The sequence below is a fragment of the Protopterus annectens genome, chromosome 1.part0 (genome assembly GCF_019279795.1).
Source record: "Protopterus annectens isolate FY-2018-M chromosome 1.part0, PAN1.0, whole genome shotgun sequence".
Lineage (NCBI taxonomy): Eukaryota > Metazoa > Chordata > Ceratodontiformes > Protopteridae > Protopterus > Protopterus annectens.
In genome coordinates, this window is record NC_056725.1 from 497,740,436 (window position 1) to 497,756,933 (window position 16,498).

Below are 16,498 nucleotides of genomic sequence, written 5' to 3' on the forward strand. Positions count from 1 at the left end.
GAGCAGAGCCAAGTGTCAGTTAGATAAGTTTTGAGAAGTTTTTTAAACTGGTGTGTGTTGTCAGTGGTTCTAATATTATGAGGGAGGGAGTTCCAGGTTTTTGAGATATAGGAAGAGTATAAGGAGTCTCCTGCAGTGTTGTTATGATTTATTTGATGATCGTAGTGTTCGAGTGTTAAAGTAAGGTTGTAGTAAGCTTTGGAGAGCTGGAGTTTTTTCAGCGTTATAGAGTAATTTGTGGGCCATGATTAACTGGTTGTATGCAAGAAGTTCAGGTTGTTCAAGCCATGAGAGTTTTTGAGGGCTTGACAGTGATGTGATCTGTGTAATGATCCAGTAGCAAATGTAGCTATTTTGTTATAGCATGTATTCAATTTATCTAGATCTGTTTGTTTTTTGAGGTTGATAAGGATAGGTAGAGCATATAATAGACTGGCTAGTATGTGGGTTTTGACTATGGCATGTCTTGAGGAGTCTATTAAAAAATTTTGGTTTCTGTAAAGGATGTCATTTTTTTGTGGACTTTTTTTAATAGTTTGTGATATATGCAAGTCAAACTTTAGCTTATCATCTACAATGACTTCTAGTAGTTTGGTGGATGGTTCAGGTGTAATTATTGTTTAGTTATTGGCTGTGATGTGGAACTGTGGGGGTGAATCTAGTGGTCTAGTAGGTTGAAAGATCATAAGTTTTGTTTTTGGGGGTTACGAATAAGTTAGGAGTTAGCCAGCCATGTTTCAGTTTCTGTAAAGGCCTGTTGTGTTTTGTCCTGAAGTTGTTGCATGTTAGGCGCTGCACTTATTAATGCTGAATCATCTGCATATTGTATAGTGGTAGCAAGTGAGGTGGCTAAGTTGAGGTTATTAGTGAAAATACTGAAAAGAAGAGGGCCAGGAATGGATCCCTGTGGGACCCAAGAGTAATAGGGAGAAGTGTGAAGAGGTCATATTGCCACTTAACTGGGTGATGACCTGTTAATTAACTGTGGAACCATGAGACACGTGACGGGTGTATCTTTAGCTCTGAGAGAGCAGTTAGAAGTCCGTTGTGGGAGACTGTGTCAAAGGCTTTAGACATATCCAAGAAAACTGATGAGACTACGTTTCCCTCGTCCCTGTATTGGTTTATTGTGTTGGTAAAGCAAAGTAGAGCAGTGGTTATACTATGCGATGGTCTAAATCCATGTTGGGAGAGGGCAAGTAAGTTATTGGATGTGAGATATCTCATACATTGGGAATGTACACATTTCTCCAGGAGTTTTGAAAGTGAAGATAGGACAGTTATGAGGTCATAGTTAGTTTATTTGATTTACCACCTTCATGTAGGGGGATAATATAAGAAATTTTCCAGATGGTATGGACGTAGTTTTCAGAAATTTAGCAGTTAATCAGTATTGATATGGGTTAAGATATAACCTCAGCTGCAAATTTTAGGAGCTATGTTTGTATGTTATCAGCTGCAGTTGTAGTTAGTTTAAAATTTTTAGGAGTTTTTCTATGGTTTTGGTGGGGATGGGTTGAAATGAGAAGAAAGTATTATTATTGTTATTTAGATTGTTTGTTGTTTGTAGGTTATTTGGGGTATCTCTGGCTAGTACAAGAATTATTTATGTAAAGTGTTTGTTAAACTGTTCAGCGGCAGTTTCTGAGTTATTTGGTAAGGTGGGGGAGGGGGATGTGGTTTTGTCTGGGGCTGAGTATGCTTTTGATTGTAACCCAGAATCTTTGTGAGTTATTTTGATACTTAATTTGCATGTGAGTATAATAGTTTTTTTCGTCTAGCTTGATTTGGTGTTTAGCTTTGTTTCTGAGTTGTTGAGAAGTTATACGATCAGGTAGAGCATTGCTAGTATGCCAGGAGGAGAGGCAGACCTTGTCCCTTTGCTTAAGGAGAGTTTTTGTTTCAGTAGTAAGCCATGGAGCAGAATTTGCTTTGACATGAACTGTTCTACAGGTGCCATACTGTTGAGTATATTGAGGAAAGTATTATTAAAATGTTGAAATGCTGAATCTAAGGGGAAAGTCTTCAGTGGGCTCCAGTTACAGTGTTTTAGAGTGTATATTAGTTCCTGTGGTTTAGTATGCTTAGTAGGGTTAATGTATTGTCTGAGTAGGTAGGTAGGTGTGTGATCACTGATGTTATATGATAAACAGCCAGCATTTTGATAATGGGAGGGTTTGTTTGTTAAGGCCCAGTCAAGAATGGAATGCTTGTTAGATTTTTTTGTCTATTCTGGTAGGGAACTGGATAATTTGTGAGAAGCCATAGAGATTAATGTGGTTGCTAGCATTGTTAGAGTTACAGCTAAACAATTCAGTATTAAGATCACCCATGATAATAGTTTCTTGGATGATGTTTTTAGAGATATACTGAAGGATGTATTCAATGGTGGAAATATTGTTGCCTGGTGGAATGTTAATGGCTCCTATAGTTATATGTCTGTTAGCATTAATTTGTAATTTGGCAAGAAGTAGGTCAGTATTAGTGGGGGTAGATTCTTGCAGATTTAGAGTTGCCACAATTAGACTGTTTTTGAAAAGTATAGCTACTCCACCTCCTCTTTTGTCATTTATCTCTGCTCAAAGTATATTATACCCTGAAGGTGTAATTTCATTGTCTGAGATATGGGGTTTAAGCCAGGTCTGTGTTAGGATGGCTATTTCTGGGGAATAATGTGATAGGATTGCCTCTAGCACATGAACTTTATTAGCCAGACTTTGAACATTTAACTTAGTCAGTGTTTTTGTGAGGTATATTAAGTATGTGTGCTGGGTGAGAATTGGATGAAGTAAGGGTGTTGGGTCCAGGATTTGGGTGTATGTCTCTACTTGTAATCAGTTTTTTGGCAGTGTTTGCTTTTGATGTGATGTGACTACATATATGTTTGTGACATCTAAATGTCACATTTTTTGAAGTTATTTTGGGTTGGTATGCTTTAGTATTATATTGGCTTAGGATGGTGGTGTTGAAGATGCCAGGAGATATTTGAAAGTTTGTCGATTGCTTTAGTGTATGATAGTTAATAGTTACCTTTTGGTTACTTTGGGGAAGGGCTAAGGGGTAGTGGTAGGATGTACAGTATGTGGCTAAGGAGAAAGATAGAGGTGTTAAGATGTGTTGGGTTAGCAAGAAGATGTTTAGAAAACCTTTGAGATGTGGCATTTTTAACTGAGTGGGGGAATCACTAAGTAGTAACAGTTTGTTTCATAATGGAGACAGCATTAATGAAAGAGTAGAACAGGATAATAAGAAAGTAAGGTGGAGTAAGAAAGGAAGCAGAAAGTATTGTAACAGTCATAGGGGACAGTACAGAGCATCTAAAAGGTTATAGGCTAGGATGTAGTGCTGTAAATTAACTGCAATTGCCTGTTATGTTAGTCTAAATATAGCTTTTAATTTCCATTTTTCACAATGAACCTTATTTATGCTATTGTTGCTATGATACTATTATTAACTCCCCAAGAGATGACATCCTGCAGAAAGGCCTCATTGAGACCGACTGGTGGTAGAACCATGGCCTTAAGCTCAATACCAAAAAATGTGTTGTCATCCTCTTTGGGAAATCTCAGTTCCCATGAATTACCACATCTATGGTAGTCAACTGAACACAGAAGGTGTTATAAGAGATCTGGGAACACAGGTTAACAGCAACCTCTCTTTTGACCACCACATTGTCACTGTAGTCAGAAAGTCCTATGTGGCACATCTCATTACTAAGGATATTGCATCCAAGAAGAAAGAGGTCATTGTCTCCCTCTACTCTTCCCTCATTAGGCCAGTCTTCGAGTAAAATCCCCCATTTGGCATGTACCTCACTAAACACCTGCAACAACTGGAGAGGCCACAAAAATACCTCACAAAGAGGATCCTAGGCCTTAAACACTTGTCCTATATGGACAGACCCAAAAAACTCCAAATATTCTGTGTCTCATATGCCTACTTAGAGGTGATCTCTTTTTGACTTGCAAAGGCAAGTCTGACCCAGCTCTGTTAGAAATGCTACAGCTAAAGAAATCCCAATCACTCCGCACCACATGCTCTACAAACCACAACCTCATTACCACAATCAACAGAACATGCTGGAGGGACAGGTTCATAACCCAAAGACTGTCCATGCTATGGACTAGACTTCCCATACATGTCAAACAGAGCACCTCACTGGACCTCTTCAAGAGAAATCTTGATGAGTGGATGGGAAATAGAAAATTCACCCCATGGATCATTCCAGTGGCTCTACTCAACAGAGGCACAGGAACTATTTCTGGGTTGCATGATGCCAGTGTAATCATATGGGCTAGGCTTGTAAAGGCTCCAGGGCCATTAGCCTAGTACACACCTATGAACTTATGAACCTATGTTAAGTAACCAGACAGCACTTCTAGACTGAGCCTGAAAAACAAGAACACAGATCAGTTCCTTACCCTAATTAACTAATACAAATACATAGAAAGTGAAGACTGCCAAGCAGTACCAGTTTTTAAACAAAGAATTCAGTAGCTTGCCTTCTTGAATACGTGTATCAAAAAGTAAAAAGACAGTCTAGACTAACTAAGAAGCATTAATTTTTGAAAGTTTTTGAGGAAGTTTGTTATCAGCTGATAAGGTTTCAGTGAAGGTAAAATGAAGGTTTTGTACAGAAAAGTAAAATTGAATTTTGTGCTGTATTAATTAAGTCTGGAGCTGGAAAAGCCAGACACATAGCATACAGGGATAAATCCCTGAGTATAGCCAAGATATGCAGCTATCACCCACTGAAGGTGCTGGCTGAAAAATGGTAAGATTGTGTGGTGAACACTAGATAATTCATATGGGGCTAAGTGGATGCCAACCTGGTCAGCTACAATGCTGACACCCATTAGAATCTTGTTGCAGCACTGCAGCTTGATGGTCAGGAATCAGGCAGCCACAAAATGTATTGGTGTTTTCTGGCCATTGTGGCACATGGCAAGAAACATAAATGGGTCCAGAGCCAGTATTGTGGGAGCCCTTCTTCTCCAGGCTGCTATGGGCAATGGAGGCTGTTGAGATAAGACTAGTTTGCAGTTATGTGTCTCATTGTGAATGTCTGAAATGCAGTTTTGCACCTTTTCGTTACACTGTTGGATTTATTGTTTGTGCTATCAGTATGTACATACAACACAGTTTCTGGTCTCAAGCACCTTTTATAAACTTACTGTAAAATATCCAGGCTCATTGGAAATGAATTGGCCACTACAGATGAACTGTGGTATCAATTTTGAACTTGAGAATTTGGAGAAATAGTGCATTCATTAGTAGGTACATTGAATTTAAAACCATAGTGATGTACTGTTTTACAGTAGATGGAGACATGTCAAACAATTATTTGATCATCAACATAAGGTAATAGATAAAGAAATTTCACTTTTTCTGAATTTAATAGTTTAAGGCCTATTCAAGAAGTTTGGGGATTAAATTTGATTTAATTGTGTAGAGAGCAAAAGTTCTTTTGCTTGAATTTTCAACATAAAATTTTGTAAAAACAAAATGAAAACTCCAGCAAATCTAAAACTTCCACTAAGTGACCTCCCAAACCTCTTGTATCAGAGGCACATGGGATATATGCAGATGGGGTTTCAGCTAATTGGCAATATCGAATACTCATGACTTGTTTCATCATTTTAATGGACAATTTCAGACCAATAAAACCAAACCCCACTAGCTGTGGATATGCATATTTCAGCCTGAGGCTGAAATATGTATATCCATAACTCAGTGGGCACAAAGCCTGAGGTGAGACTTATGATTAAACATGACACTTAGGTGAGGTGCCAGTTCATCTTGTAGTTTCTTGTATTACACAGCCCGGGATGTCATCTGGTCCCATGGATGCTGTATTCTTAGAAACTCTAAAAAGTATCCAGCAAGAGCTCTGAGTGCAAGAAAGCCCAAACGCCGTGCAAATATGTAAACCAACCACATTTATTTTAAGCGCTTTTTGTTGCCAAAGTGCAGTAACTTCTTCAGAAATAAACACAAATTTCAAACAGCATTATTTAAATAATTAATTCCATCACATGGTGTTCGTATCAATTAAAAACGTCACAAAAACATGGTGTTCGTATCAATTAAAAACGTCACAACTAATTAACTTCATAAATACATTAAAACTAAATGCAAAGCTTAAAATTCTAAATTTCTATATGTCAGTTTTAAAACTTCAACGTAATTATAAAATAAAATAAACTTTTTTATATATACTGAAGCATGTGTAGTAATTTTTCCAGTGAACAAGGAACCACAAAAGAGAGAGACCCTAGTTTCAGGATAGTTTTATCACCACTTTCTGTACTGATAGTGGTATGGTTAGATTTATTTTATACAAACACTGGCAGTTTATTACTAATGACAACATACTGCTTGATAAATTAGGGCCATCACCTAAAATTGTGTTTAGGAAAGGGTACAATCTTAAGAACCTCCTTGAAAGTGGGGGTAACCTGAACCTAGTTAGATACACAGGGATGACTACATGTGGCACCTGTAGGATGTGTAGATTTATTGAAGTGGGTAATACATTTTCCATTAATGGTAGTAAGTTTAAGTTAAGGTTCAAACTCAACTGTAATTCTAAACTGGTAGTGTATATTGCTAAGTGTTTATGCTGTCCAGCATTCTACATGGGTAAAACCGAGCGTAGATTGCGGGACAGAGTATACGAACACACTTATGCAATTTCTACAAACAAAATTGATAACCCTTTGGCGAAACATATTGCTTCAAATGAAGGACATAAATGTGTGTTCAAGGCAATAGACCAGATACAAGTTGACATGAGAGGGGGCCCTTTCAACTTACTCTTAGAAGAACGTGAGTTGGTATGGCAAATTCGTTTGAACGCATTCTCTTTTCCAGGTTTAAACGACTCTTGTAACATATCTTGCCTACTAAAACTCAGAAGTCTGAAAAGGTAATTTATTTCAAACTTCCTAGTATGCCTCGATGACAACTTGCATGTTAGCTAAATTATGCATACTGTATTTTGTTGGTTTTGTATGAAGTTGATTTCACTGCATTGAACTATATACACATGCTTCAGTATATATAAAAAAGTTTATTTTATTTTATAATTACGTTGAAGTTTTAAATTTGACATATAGAAATTTAGAATTTTAAGCTTTGCATTTAGTTTTAATGTATCTATGAAGTTAATTAGTTGTGACGTTTTTAATTGATATGAACACCATGTGATGGAATTAATTATTTAAATAATGCTGTTTGAAATTTGTGTTTATTTCTGAAGAAGTTGCTGCACTTTGGCAACGAAAAGCGCTTAAAATAAATGTGGTTGGTTTACATATTTGCACGGCGTTTGGGCTTTCTTGCACTCGGAGCTCTTGCTGGATACTTTTTTAGAGTTTTTAGTGTTTATTTCCAGTTTTAGTTTGCTGTATTCTTAGCTTTGGAGAGTGCATTTTTTACCTGTGTGGCCATTATTCCCGGAATTTGGCAATCTTTCAGTATTGAGATGGGCCCTTTAGGGGGCTGAGAGGGGGGTGACATTGGCACTGAATTGATCTGCCAGGATATTGGCAATATTCTTGGGATCAGTATATTTAATGCCATTCTGTTGTAGCTCAGAGCAGATCTGAGCATTGCAATTTAGATTCTTGACATAGCTATAGAATGCCTTGTGGTTGTCTTTGGAATCTTTAGCAATTTTATTTTCGTAAATAGCTTTGGAGGATTTTATGAGGGATTTCAGCTTCTTACTGAGGCTGGTAAGATAGTTTTTTTGCATCCTGGGATTTTCCTCTTTTCTGCAACAGTTTCTTCCTTTTGTTGTAAAGTTTGTTTATTGCAGGGGACCACCAGATTGGCTTTTTTTTTTTGGAGAAGAGTGTCTTGATTCTATTTGGGATAGCGCGATTCATGCATGAGTGGATGTGCTCGTACAGTGCCTTAGTGTAGGATTCAGCAGACAAACTTTCAGTTCCCATCTGCATGGGTGTCATGATGTTTGTCACTTCTGACTTGAGTAGCATGAAGTTGGCTTTGGAGAAGTTTTTTACAAAGGTTTCCTTACTGGGGGGTGGGGGAGGGATGTGGATGTCAAGGGCGATTAGCTTATGGTCAGACCTGACCAACGAGGGGGTGACCATAGGTGTGGAGCATCGATTTCCCATATTGGTAATGACCAGGTCTAGGATATTGGAGCCCCTGGTGGAACTATGGATTAGTTGATCCAGGGCATTGGAATTTATGAATTCCAAGAACCGTTGGGCAAAGGTGTTGGTACATGAGTAGTTTTTCCAGTTAATGGCAGGATAGTTAAAATCACTCAGTATTAGGGTGTTTGGTTGTATCTTAATATTTTCCAGTATGTTTAGAAAGGTGTAATGAGAATATTGGGACATGGTGGGGGATCTGCAGCAAACTACAATTTGGATTGCACTCTTATCTAGTGTTAGTTGCACCTGGAGAATTTCAGATGCATTGTGTTGGGCAACTAGCCTGGTGGTGTGAATATCCTTGGTGAATATGGACACTCCTCCACCTTTAGTGTTTTGGTCCTGGTTTGTTGGCTGAAAAGTGTGGTAAGAGTTGTAGCCTGGTATTGCAGGGGTGCTCTCTGGAGCCTTGTACCAGGTCTGAGTTACTGCACAGATATCGATGTTCTCCATTTTTAGGAGTGCCTTGAGAGAGTGCATTTTGAGGTTTAGACTTCTAGCGTTGAGTAGCATTACCTTCAGATTTTGCATGCTTGTACCTGTTACAGTGGTGGTTTTGTCCTTTGAATTTTGCCTAAATAGGCCCTATAGGGGTGTGAAGAGCCTTAGCCAGTAACCTGAATCCCAGGTGTGACAGGTGCAGACCATCTCTGGCAAAGCATTGTGGTCTGTCGATCATGTCGTCCCAGACAGACAGATACTGGATCCCTTTTGAATGACACCAGAAGCTTAGCCAATTGTTGAACTCAATCATTTTGTCCTTATACTGTGGTATCATTCTGGGTGAAGGCAAGATGCTACTCAAGGCTAGGGTCATACCTGCCTGGGCCACATGATCCAAGAGCTCTTCCATGTCTCTTTTCATGTAGTCCAGGGAGGTTCATCTCAAGTCATTCACTCCAACATGGACAATGACAGAGTCATATGTGTACTTGTTGTGGAGTGACTTGAGTGCATGCATTATGTGGCAGATCCTGGCACCCATCAGGTAGCTGACTGTAATTTTCTCCTTGTTCAGCCCAGTGAGTGGGACATCAGTGTGCCTGACTATAGAGTCACCTATGACTAAAGTGCTGGGTACGTTGTCTTGCCTTAGGGGCTATTGTTGGTTGGCACACAGGTGTTCTGAGCTATGTGACACTTTGGTTGTGATTGGTGTTTGTTTGTGTTTCAACTTCAGAAGTCCCTGTTGCTTGGGCAGGTTACTTTTAAAGGCCTCCCCATATGAGGGTTTAGTGTTGCTATGTGAGGGTGTTGGTGGTGTGGGTTTAGAAGGGCTCTGTGTTGCTTGAGGTGTAGTGTGGGTGTTAACCTTCTCTTCCTGACTATCTAGCACAATCTTGGGTAGAGAGAGCTTTGCTTCCATTTTGGCTATGTAAGTGCATCTCTCACAGGTTGTAGTGTTGGGTGGTAGGAGGAGAGGGTTGTCTGTGTACATGAGGCAATTGCTGCATTGCCCCAGTATGCCTTGATTCACCAGGTGGACAGGAGAAATCACCGGAAGCTGACCCTTGGACATGTCTGGTTTGGTGCTTTTTTTTCTGTAAAGTACAGGAGCTGTTTTCCCTTACCTTAGCAAGGTACTTTGCAATTATAAGCTGTTTAGTGCCTACTATTAATTTCTCCTTATTAATAAGGAGAGTTGAGTGCTTGTATCAGTTTACGGCTTCCTAGTGCTTTCCAACAGGTTTTAGAGCAAGTGCTAGTCACAGGGATGCTTAATGGTAAGATGAAAAAAAGGTTTATCCTAAACACTGCAGTGTGCACTAAAGGAGTTAGATGTAAAAGTAGGTAACTTAAGTTTTACCTGTCTAAAATGTTGTTTTAGTGCAGAGTCACTATTTTTAAAACAGCAAGATAGATTGAAAGGGGGTGGTCAGTTTTGTATTCTGGTAGTATGAAATACAGCAGGATGGCCAATAAATTGAAATAGTTGAAGGGGAGTGATTTCACAAATTGATAATGTTGTGCTTACATACACAAGCCAGTTAAAGCAGAAAGGAAATGAGATATATGGTCAAATTAACATAAGGGGCAGGCAACTAGAAAGACAGTAGTGTTTAAGAACACAATAGTAACCGGGTGGGGGTGTGGGGAAAACAATTTCTGCCTGACTCACAAGAGACAGAGCTGTGGTCTCTTTTCATGTTTTAATATGCAGTTAAAAGCAGAATACAAGTAAAACACAAGGTCAAGAAAACAAATCACAGTATTCAAAATAGAAAAAAGGCAATAAAGTGATACAAAATACAACAAATAAAAAGCAAACTAACTTTTCCCCTCACAGCAAAGTATAGCAGAGTCTGGGTGAGCCTTTCTAGTAAATTAATTTAGTCAAGTTACTGCTCTACCAATATTATGACCCACTGTTTAGTCTCTGACAGATGAGTTACCGTGCACCATTATTCACGAGTTGCAGACCAAATATCTTATTTTTATTGTGGATCTTACACAGTTAGTGTCTAGACATAGTGTATCTGTCTTGAGCATAAAGTACAACATCCTTATAGTACTGCTGCAGTTGTCTATACACTGAATTAAAGTTACTGCATATTTTAACTATCCATCTTACACCACTGTATGTAATAAGTTCTGCAAGATCTCTCTCTCTCTCTCTCTCTCTCTCTATATATATATATATATATATATATATATGAGTATGTAATTCCAAATCTGAACTGGGTCTATCAATCTGTATTCTACATATATTAGTATATGTTATTACAGATTTTCAACATCTTATTCATATGCTGCATTTAATTACTTTGCATATTGCTCTCCATTTATGTATTTTATTCCATGTATTTTCAGACTGATTACTCCTGTTGAGTTTTTCTTCCTAAAATTCCAAGGAAAATACATTCTGACTAGATAGATAGCTGAATTTGCAATACCATAATTTTTATATACCTAACAAATTAATATAGCTGCATCACATGCTATTGAAATAAGTACATTTGTAACACAAAAAAATGCATCCGCTTGTGCTAAGTACTTACATGGCTAAATAGTATGTCCACTCTTAAAACAAATTATAGTAACTAAAACAAGTGGATGGCTATTTGCTAAGCAGGTAAGAGAACCATTTTTATCTGATTCTTTTTATGCACAGATCGGATCACCATGGCAGGAATAGATCCAGTGCATACTGAGAGTTTTTAACAGAACAACAAGCATGCTTTTTTGGAGGGGAGGAACCACAGTACTTAGGTTAGTGCCCAGCAGTGAGGTCTGTACCCTAGACTACAGTAGTCTGAGGCAAATAGTTCAAGTACTGCACCTCCATAGTGACTTTTAATATTTCTAGATTTGTTTAATTCAACAGACGCATTGCATTGCATCTTACTGAGCTGTTTTGTTACAGGTCCAAGAAAAATCGATGAAAAACAGTAAAAAGCATACAAAGAATGAAGACCATGGGAAATGTCCACAAAATTCTACAATTTCAGCAGTAGAAAATATTGTTGTCACTAGATGCCACACTGACTATGAAAGGTATTTATTTATTTTTGTTTTGTCTGTGTGTGTGTGTGTGTGTGTGTGTGTGTGTGTGTGTGTGTGTGTGTGTGTGTGTGTGTTGTGTGTGCACGAGTGTGTACTATAGATCACTCTTCTACATTTCAGATGATAACCTTAGAGCCAGTTTGCATGCATGTGTGTATGTGTGTGTGTGTGTGTGTGTGTGTGTGTGTGTGTGTGTGTGTGTGTGTGTGTGTGTGTGTGTGTGTGTGTGTGAGAGAGAGGGTATGGACAAAGATGTTTAATGAGCAATTATAATAATTTCAGTAGAAAGGAAAGTTTGTCTACCTTCTAGAATAGTTAAAATTCTGACTGCATTAATTGTAAACTGGAAGTTATTTTGTGCAAGAATCCCTAACTGATGTCCTGCAGATGGACAATAGTATGTCCTCATATAGTAAAGTGCATACCAACTTAGTCACATCTCATGTGTAAGTGAGTCACTAAAAAAGAGACAGTGAGAGTTCTGCAAATGTAGTGTAGATGGATTCTATCAAGGGCTGTTACAAAATATTAATTTATTTATTTAACACTTGTTAAATGGATTTGTAGACAGATCAGATGACCCTTTATAGACACAACTTGGACCAAAATAAACTGTGCAGTTTAAAATCTGATAATAGTATAATTTCAAAATCAGTAAAGTAACAATAAGAAAACCAACAGCAATATAGCAAAAGATGAAAGGAAGTATGGACAAGGTAGAGGCATCCTCTGAAAGACTGGCATGAAACGTAAATGCTATGGTACATATCCAAAATGTTGAAAATAACAGGACATCTGTGTTTTTGTTAATCAGATATGAACTACTAAACAGGAATTTGTATGTCTTTATTAGACAGATAGGACATGGCAAATAAGTGCATTTTTGGTGGACTGGAATTTGTCAGCTTTGTTCTGATAAAGAGACTTGCTCAGAGTCACACAGTATGTGAAAGAGGCTTTGACATCCAGCTGAAGTGAACATATAGTTATGTATTTGTAGTTCATTATCTTAGGTCACTCAGGTTTTAAGGCTCACTGTTTACATAACAGACATTAATCAGGGCATACTACCTAAAGAACAACAACCAGTAAAAAAAAAAAAAACAACCAGTGCCACAGCTTAAAGGTTAGTCCTAGAGCCCCACGCCTTGGCTTATTAAATGTTATCTTCATGCAGGGACTTGAAAGAAAAATCAGCCTATTCCTAATGACAAAAAGTTTGGTATCCATTTTTTTAATGGGGAAACTTGCTAGTTTTCAATAAGGTCTGGTATAGTTTGTATATAAACAAATAGATGGCAACTAGCATTTAAGGTAAGGAAGAGTGAGATTATGTACCTCACTGGCTGAAGTCCGTGACTATATTGATAATGCAGAGTATATGCAGGTAGGTGTTCTTCAAAGAGAACTTAGGGAGGCAGGAACCTAGAAAATCTAAATCGTCCTAGAGGAGGGGTTTTCAATCAGTGTGCCACAGCACACTGGTGTGCCTTGAGAGGTCAACAGGTGTGCCACAAGATTTTTTAAAAAGGTGGTTAGCCTTTTAGAACTTAAGGATTACTTCACTCACCTGCTGTTGTTGCCACCAAAAATGTCTGTCCACAACCCACCAAAACCTACTTTGTCTCCATTTTATTTTGAATTAAATAAAGATTAGAATTATCACGGAGGCAAGGTACCGTGGCACAGATGCTCTGATTGGCACAAATACACATGGGTACAAAACACAAGGCTGCTATCTTGCCTGTGCTCAAGGACAATAGGCCCTTATTGGTGGAGAAACTAGCAACTGACATAACTTGTCCTGCATCAGTATTTGTATGGATGGTGCCCACTCTGTATCATGAAATGTAAAATGATTTGTTACACTGGCGCAAAAATAGAATCCTAGAATTATTTGTATTTATTGTTTTCTCCATAGAGAAGTACTAGCATCAACATCATTGGTACCTACACTGAATAAAGTACTAGACAGAATGTCACAATTGTCAGTTGTATAAAAAGCAGGCTATTACAATAAAGATTGTTTGCAGCACTATGTTCCCCAATGGAAGCTTCTTACATGCAGTTGTTATTCCATGCAGAAGTTAACAACATTCCATGCAATATTAACAACAATGGAATAACAGCCCCAGAGTACAATATTATATAAAAAGACAGGAAATCTAGAAAGGGTGGAGGAGTAGCTATAATATTTAAAAACCATCTAATTCTATACCACATAGACATAAACATTCCTGAATTTGACAACACTTGAACTTACCTTTGCCAAATTAAAAATGAATCCCAAAAAACACATTAATATTATTGGTGGTTATATCCCACCAGGAAACAATATCCCGACTCTGGTAAACATACTACTCTGGATATCCAATTCTTATCCACAAGAAACAATTCTGATAGGAGACTTCAATATAGATTGGCTTAACTACTCCTCAGAAAATCCATCTTCCCACATAAACCTCTATGGGTTTACTCAACTCATCACCTCCCCTACAAGGACTGATAAATCTTCCAAAAGACATTCAATTCTTGATTGGATTTTAGTTAGCAACCCATCTCAGGCATCTCAATCAGGTTGTCTGCCAGACAGTCTAAGTAACCATCAGCCAACTTTCCTTCTTAGGACTCGGACTCACCAAGTCATCCAACCCACCTTCCGCTTAATCAGAAACAAAAAACAATTCAACTTAAATAGTGTAATCACCACTCTAAATAGTTGTAACTGGGAATATCTCAAACAGTTACCTCTTGATGACACAGTTAACTCATTCAACAATGCATTCTTAGACATACAAACTCCCATGCTCCCCCTAAAACTATCAGAAAATCTAAGTATGCATCATGGCTAACTAAAGAATGTAGATCCCTTCTCAAGGCTAGAGACAAAGCCTGGCAACAATTAAAAAAAAAAAAGGCAGATAACTAAACAAACATATCTAGAACTTCAGAACAATAAAAAAATAGACAACATCAACTATTACCAAAACACCCAAAATAAACATGCAACTCCCCCCCAAACAAATTCTGGGCAGCAGTTAATAACATGTTTCAACCTGGTAAATCCACCACCCCTGCCCCATCAACCAACAACTCTGATGATTGCAAGCCAATGTAATAAATTCTTCACAGAAACTATTCAATCCCTAGCAAACTCTCAAGGCTTTGATAGGAACCCTACCTCTCTTGCCCCCCAGAACAGCAACAAATCCCAAGACTCAACCTGCCACGTCAACCTACTCCCAGTATCTATTTATTTATTTATTGACATTTGTTAACCGGGTTTGTCCAACTGGGTTTGTGGCCCATTTTCAGTGGAGAACCGAGGAGAAAAGCTCCAGTAATACATTTTAAAACAAATACAATTTTAAACAATATTGATATAATAGCAGTTATAGCAAAACGATTCACATATGTTGGGATACATGCATAAAGTTAAAGTTGCATTAAAAAGAAGCTAAGTAATAATTTTACATTGATATAGTTCAATAGGTCAACAATGAACATTTTTTGTTTGTATAAAATTGTGCAAATGCTTAGTAGACACATTGGAGTGAGAGGTGTAATGAGGTACTAAGTATGGTCCTTTTGAGGGTACATAAAGGGAAGGAAGACTAGGTAGGGTCATGGCAAGGGCAGGTTCTAGAATTGAGAAAATAAGCTTTTAGTTCATTTTTAAAGTGTGAGGTGCGGGAGATTGACCGTAAGTCAAGGGGAAGTTTGTTCCAAGCATGGGCAAGGGAGTGTTTGTAGAGTAGTTTGACTACTGACCTTTTTGGGTGGTAGATATCAAGTAATTGTTGGTTAGAAGTATGGAGGGTCCGGGATGGGATGTAGATGGAGACTAAGGAAGATAGAGATGGACAGAAGGAGGGTTTATGAAGAATAGAGTGTAGCATATGAAATTGATAAGAATAGCAGAAACTGGGGAAGTTCAAGCCATTGAAGAGAGTTTAAAGAAATGCAGTGGTGTGAGTTGTATGGGGAGTTAGTAATGAATATGGCTATTTTATGGTAAGTCTGTTGCAGTTTGTTTAGGGTGGAGGCCTGGATATTGGTAAGAACTGGGGTGGCGTATAAGAGGGAGGGGAGGAGGAATGCCTGGCCCAGGGTAAGTCTAGATTCAGGGGTTAGGAATTTTTTGTTCCGATATAGCAGACCTAGTTTCTAGTTTGTTTTTTTTATTCATTGGAGTATGTGTAGGTTGAACTTGAGTTTGTCATTGATAATGACCCCTGGGAGTTTTGTGTGGGTGTCAGGTTGGATATTTGTGTTGTTAGAAGATGTAATAAAAAAGGAGGTTTTGTGATGAGAAAGAGAATGGGGAAGGAAAAGTAGGAGTTTGGTCTTTTTGGGATTTAAGATCAATAGGTTGTGAGAGAGCCATTGTTCGGTGGATAGTAGGGCCTGTTGGGTCAGGGAGTGTAGTCCAGGAATGTTATTTGAGATGGATATAAGTGTGGAGTCGTCGTCATACTGAATAAGGGAGAATTCTTTGCATGAGGTGTAAAGATCATTGGTGAAGATGTTAAACAAAAGGGGTCCCAAGATGGAGCCTTGGGGAACACCAGTGGAGATGGGAAGGAAAGGTGAGGAGGATGAGAGCCATTTGACAGATTGTTCCCTGCCAGATAGGTAACTATTAAACCAGGCAAGTGCGGAGGGGGATAGGTGGAGATTTGCGAGTTTGGATAGTAGTAGAGGATGAGAGACAGTATTGAAAGCTTTGGAGAGATCTAGGAAGAGACAGGAAATTAGTTTATTGTTGTCTAGGGCCTCTGCAATGATATGAGTGAAGGAGAGGA

General features: G+C 38.3%; 1 protein-coding gene across 1 annotated transcript in view; it reads left to right on the forward strand.

Moving 5' to 3' along the window:
* Positions 1–16,498, forward strand: part of LOC122793068 — a 970,692-nt gene that overhangs the window by 527,904 nt on the left and 426,290 nt on the right. Inside the window, exon 13 of the mRNA XM_044060776.1 lies at positions 11,554–11,684. Within this exon, the coding sequence (XP_043916711.1) occupies positions 11,554–11,684 (131 nt within the window). The remainder of the gene's footprint in view (positions 1–11,553; positions 11,685–16,498) is intronic.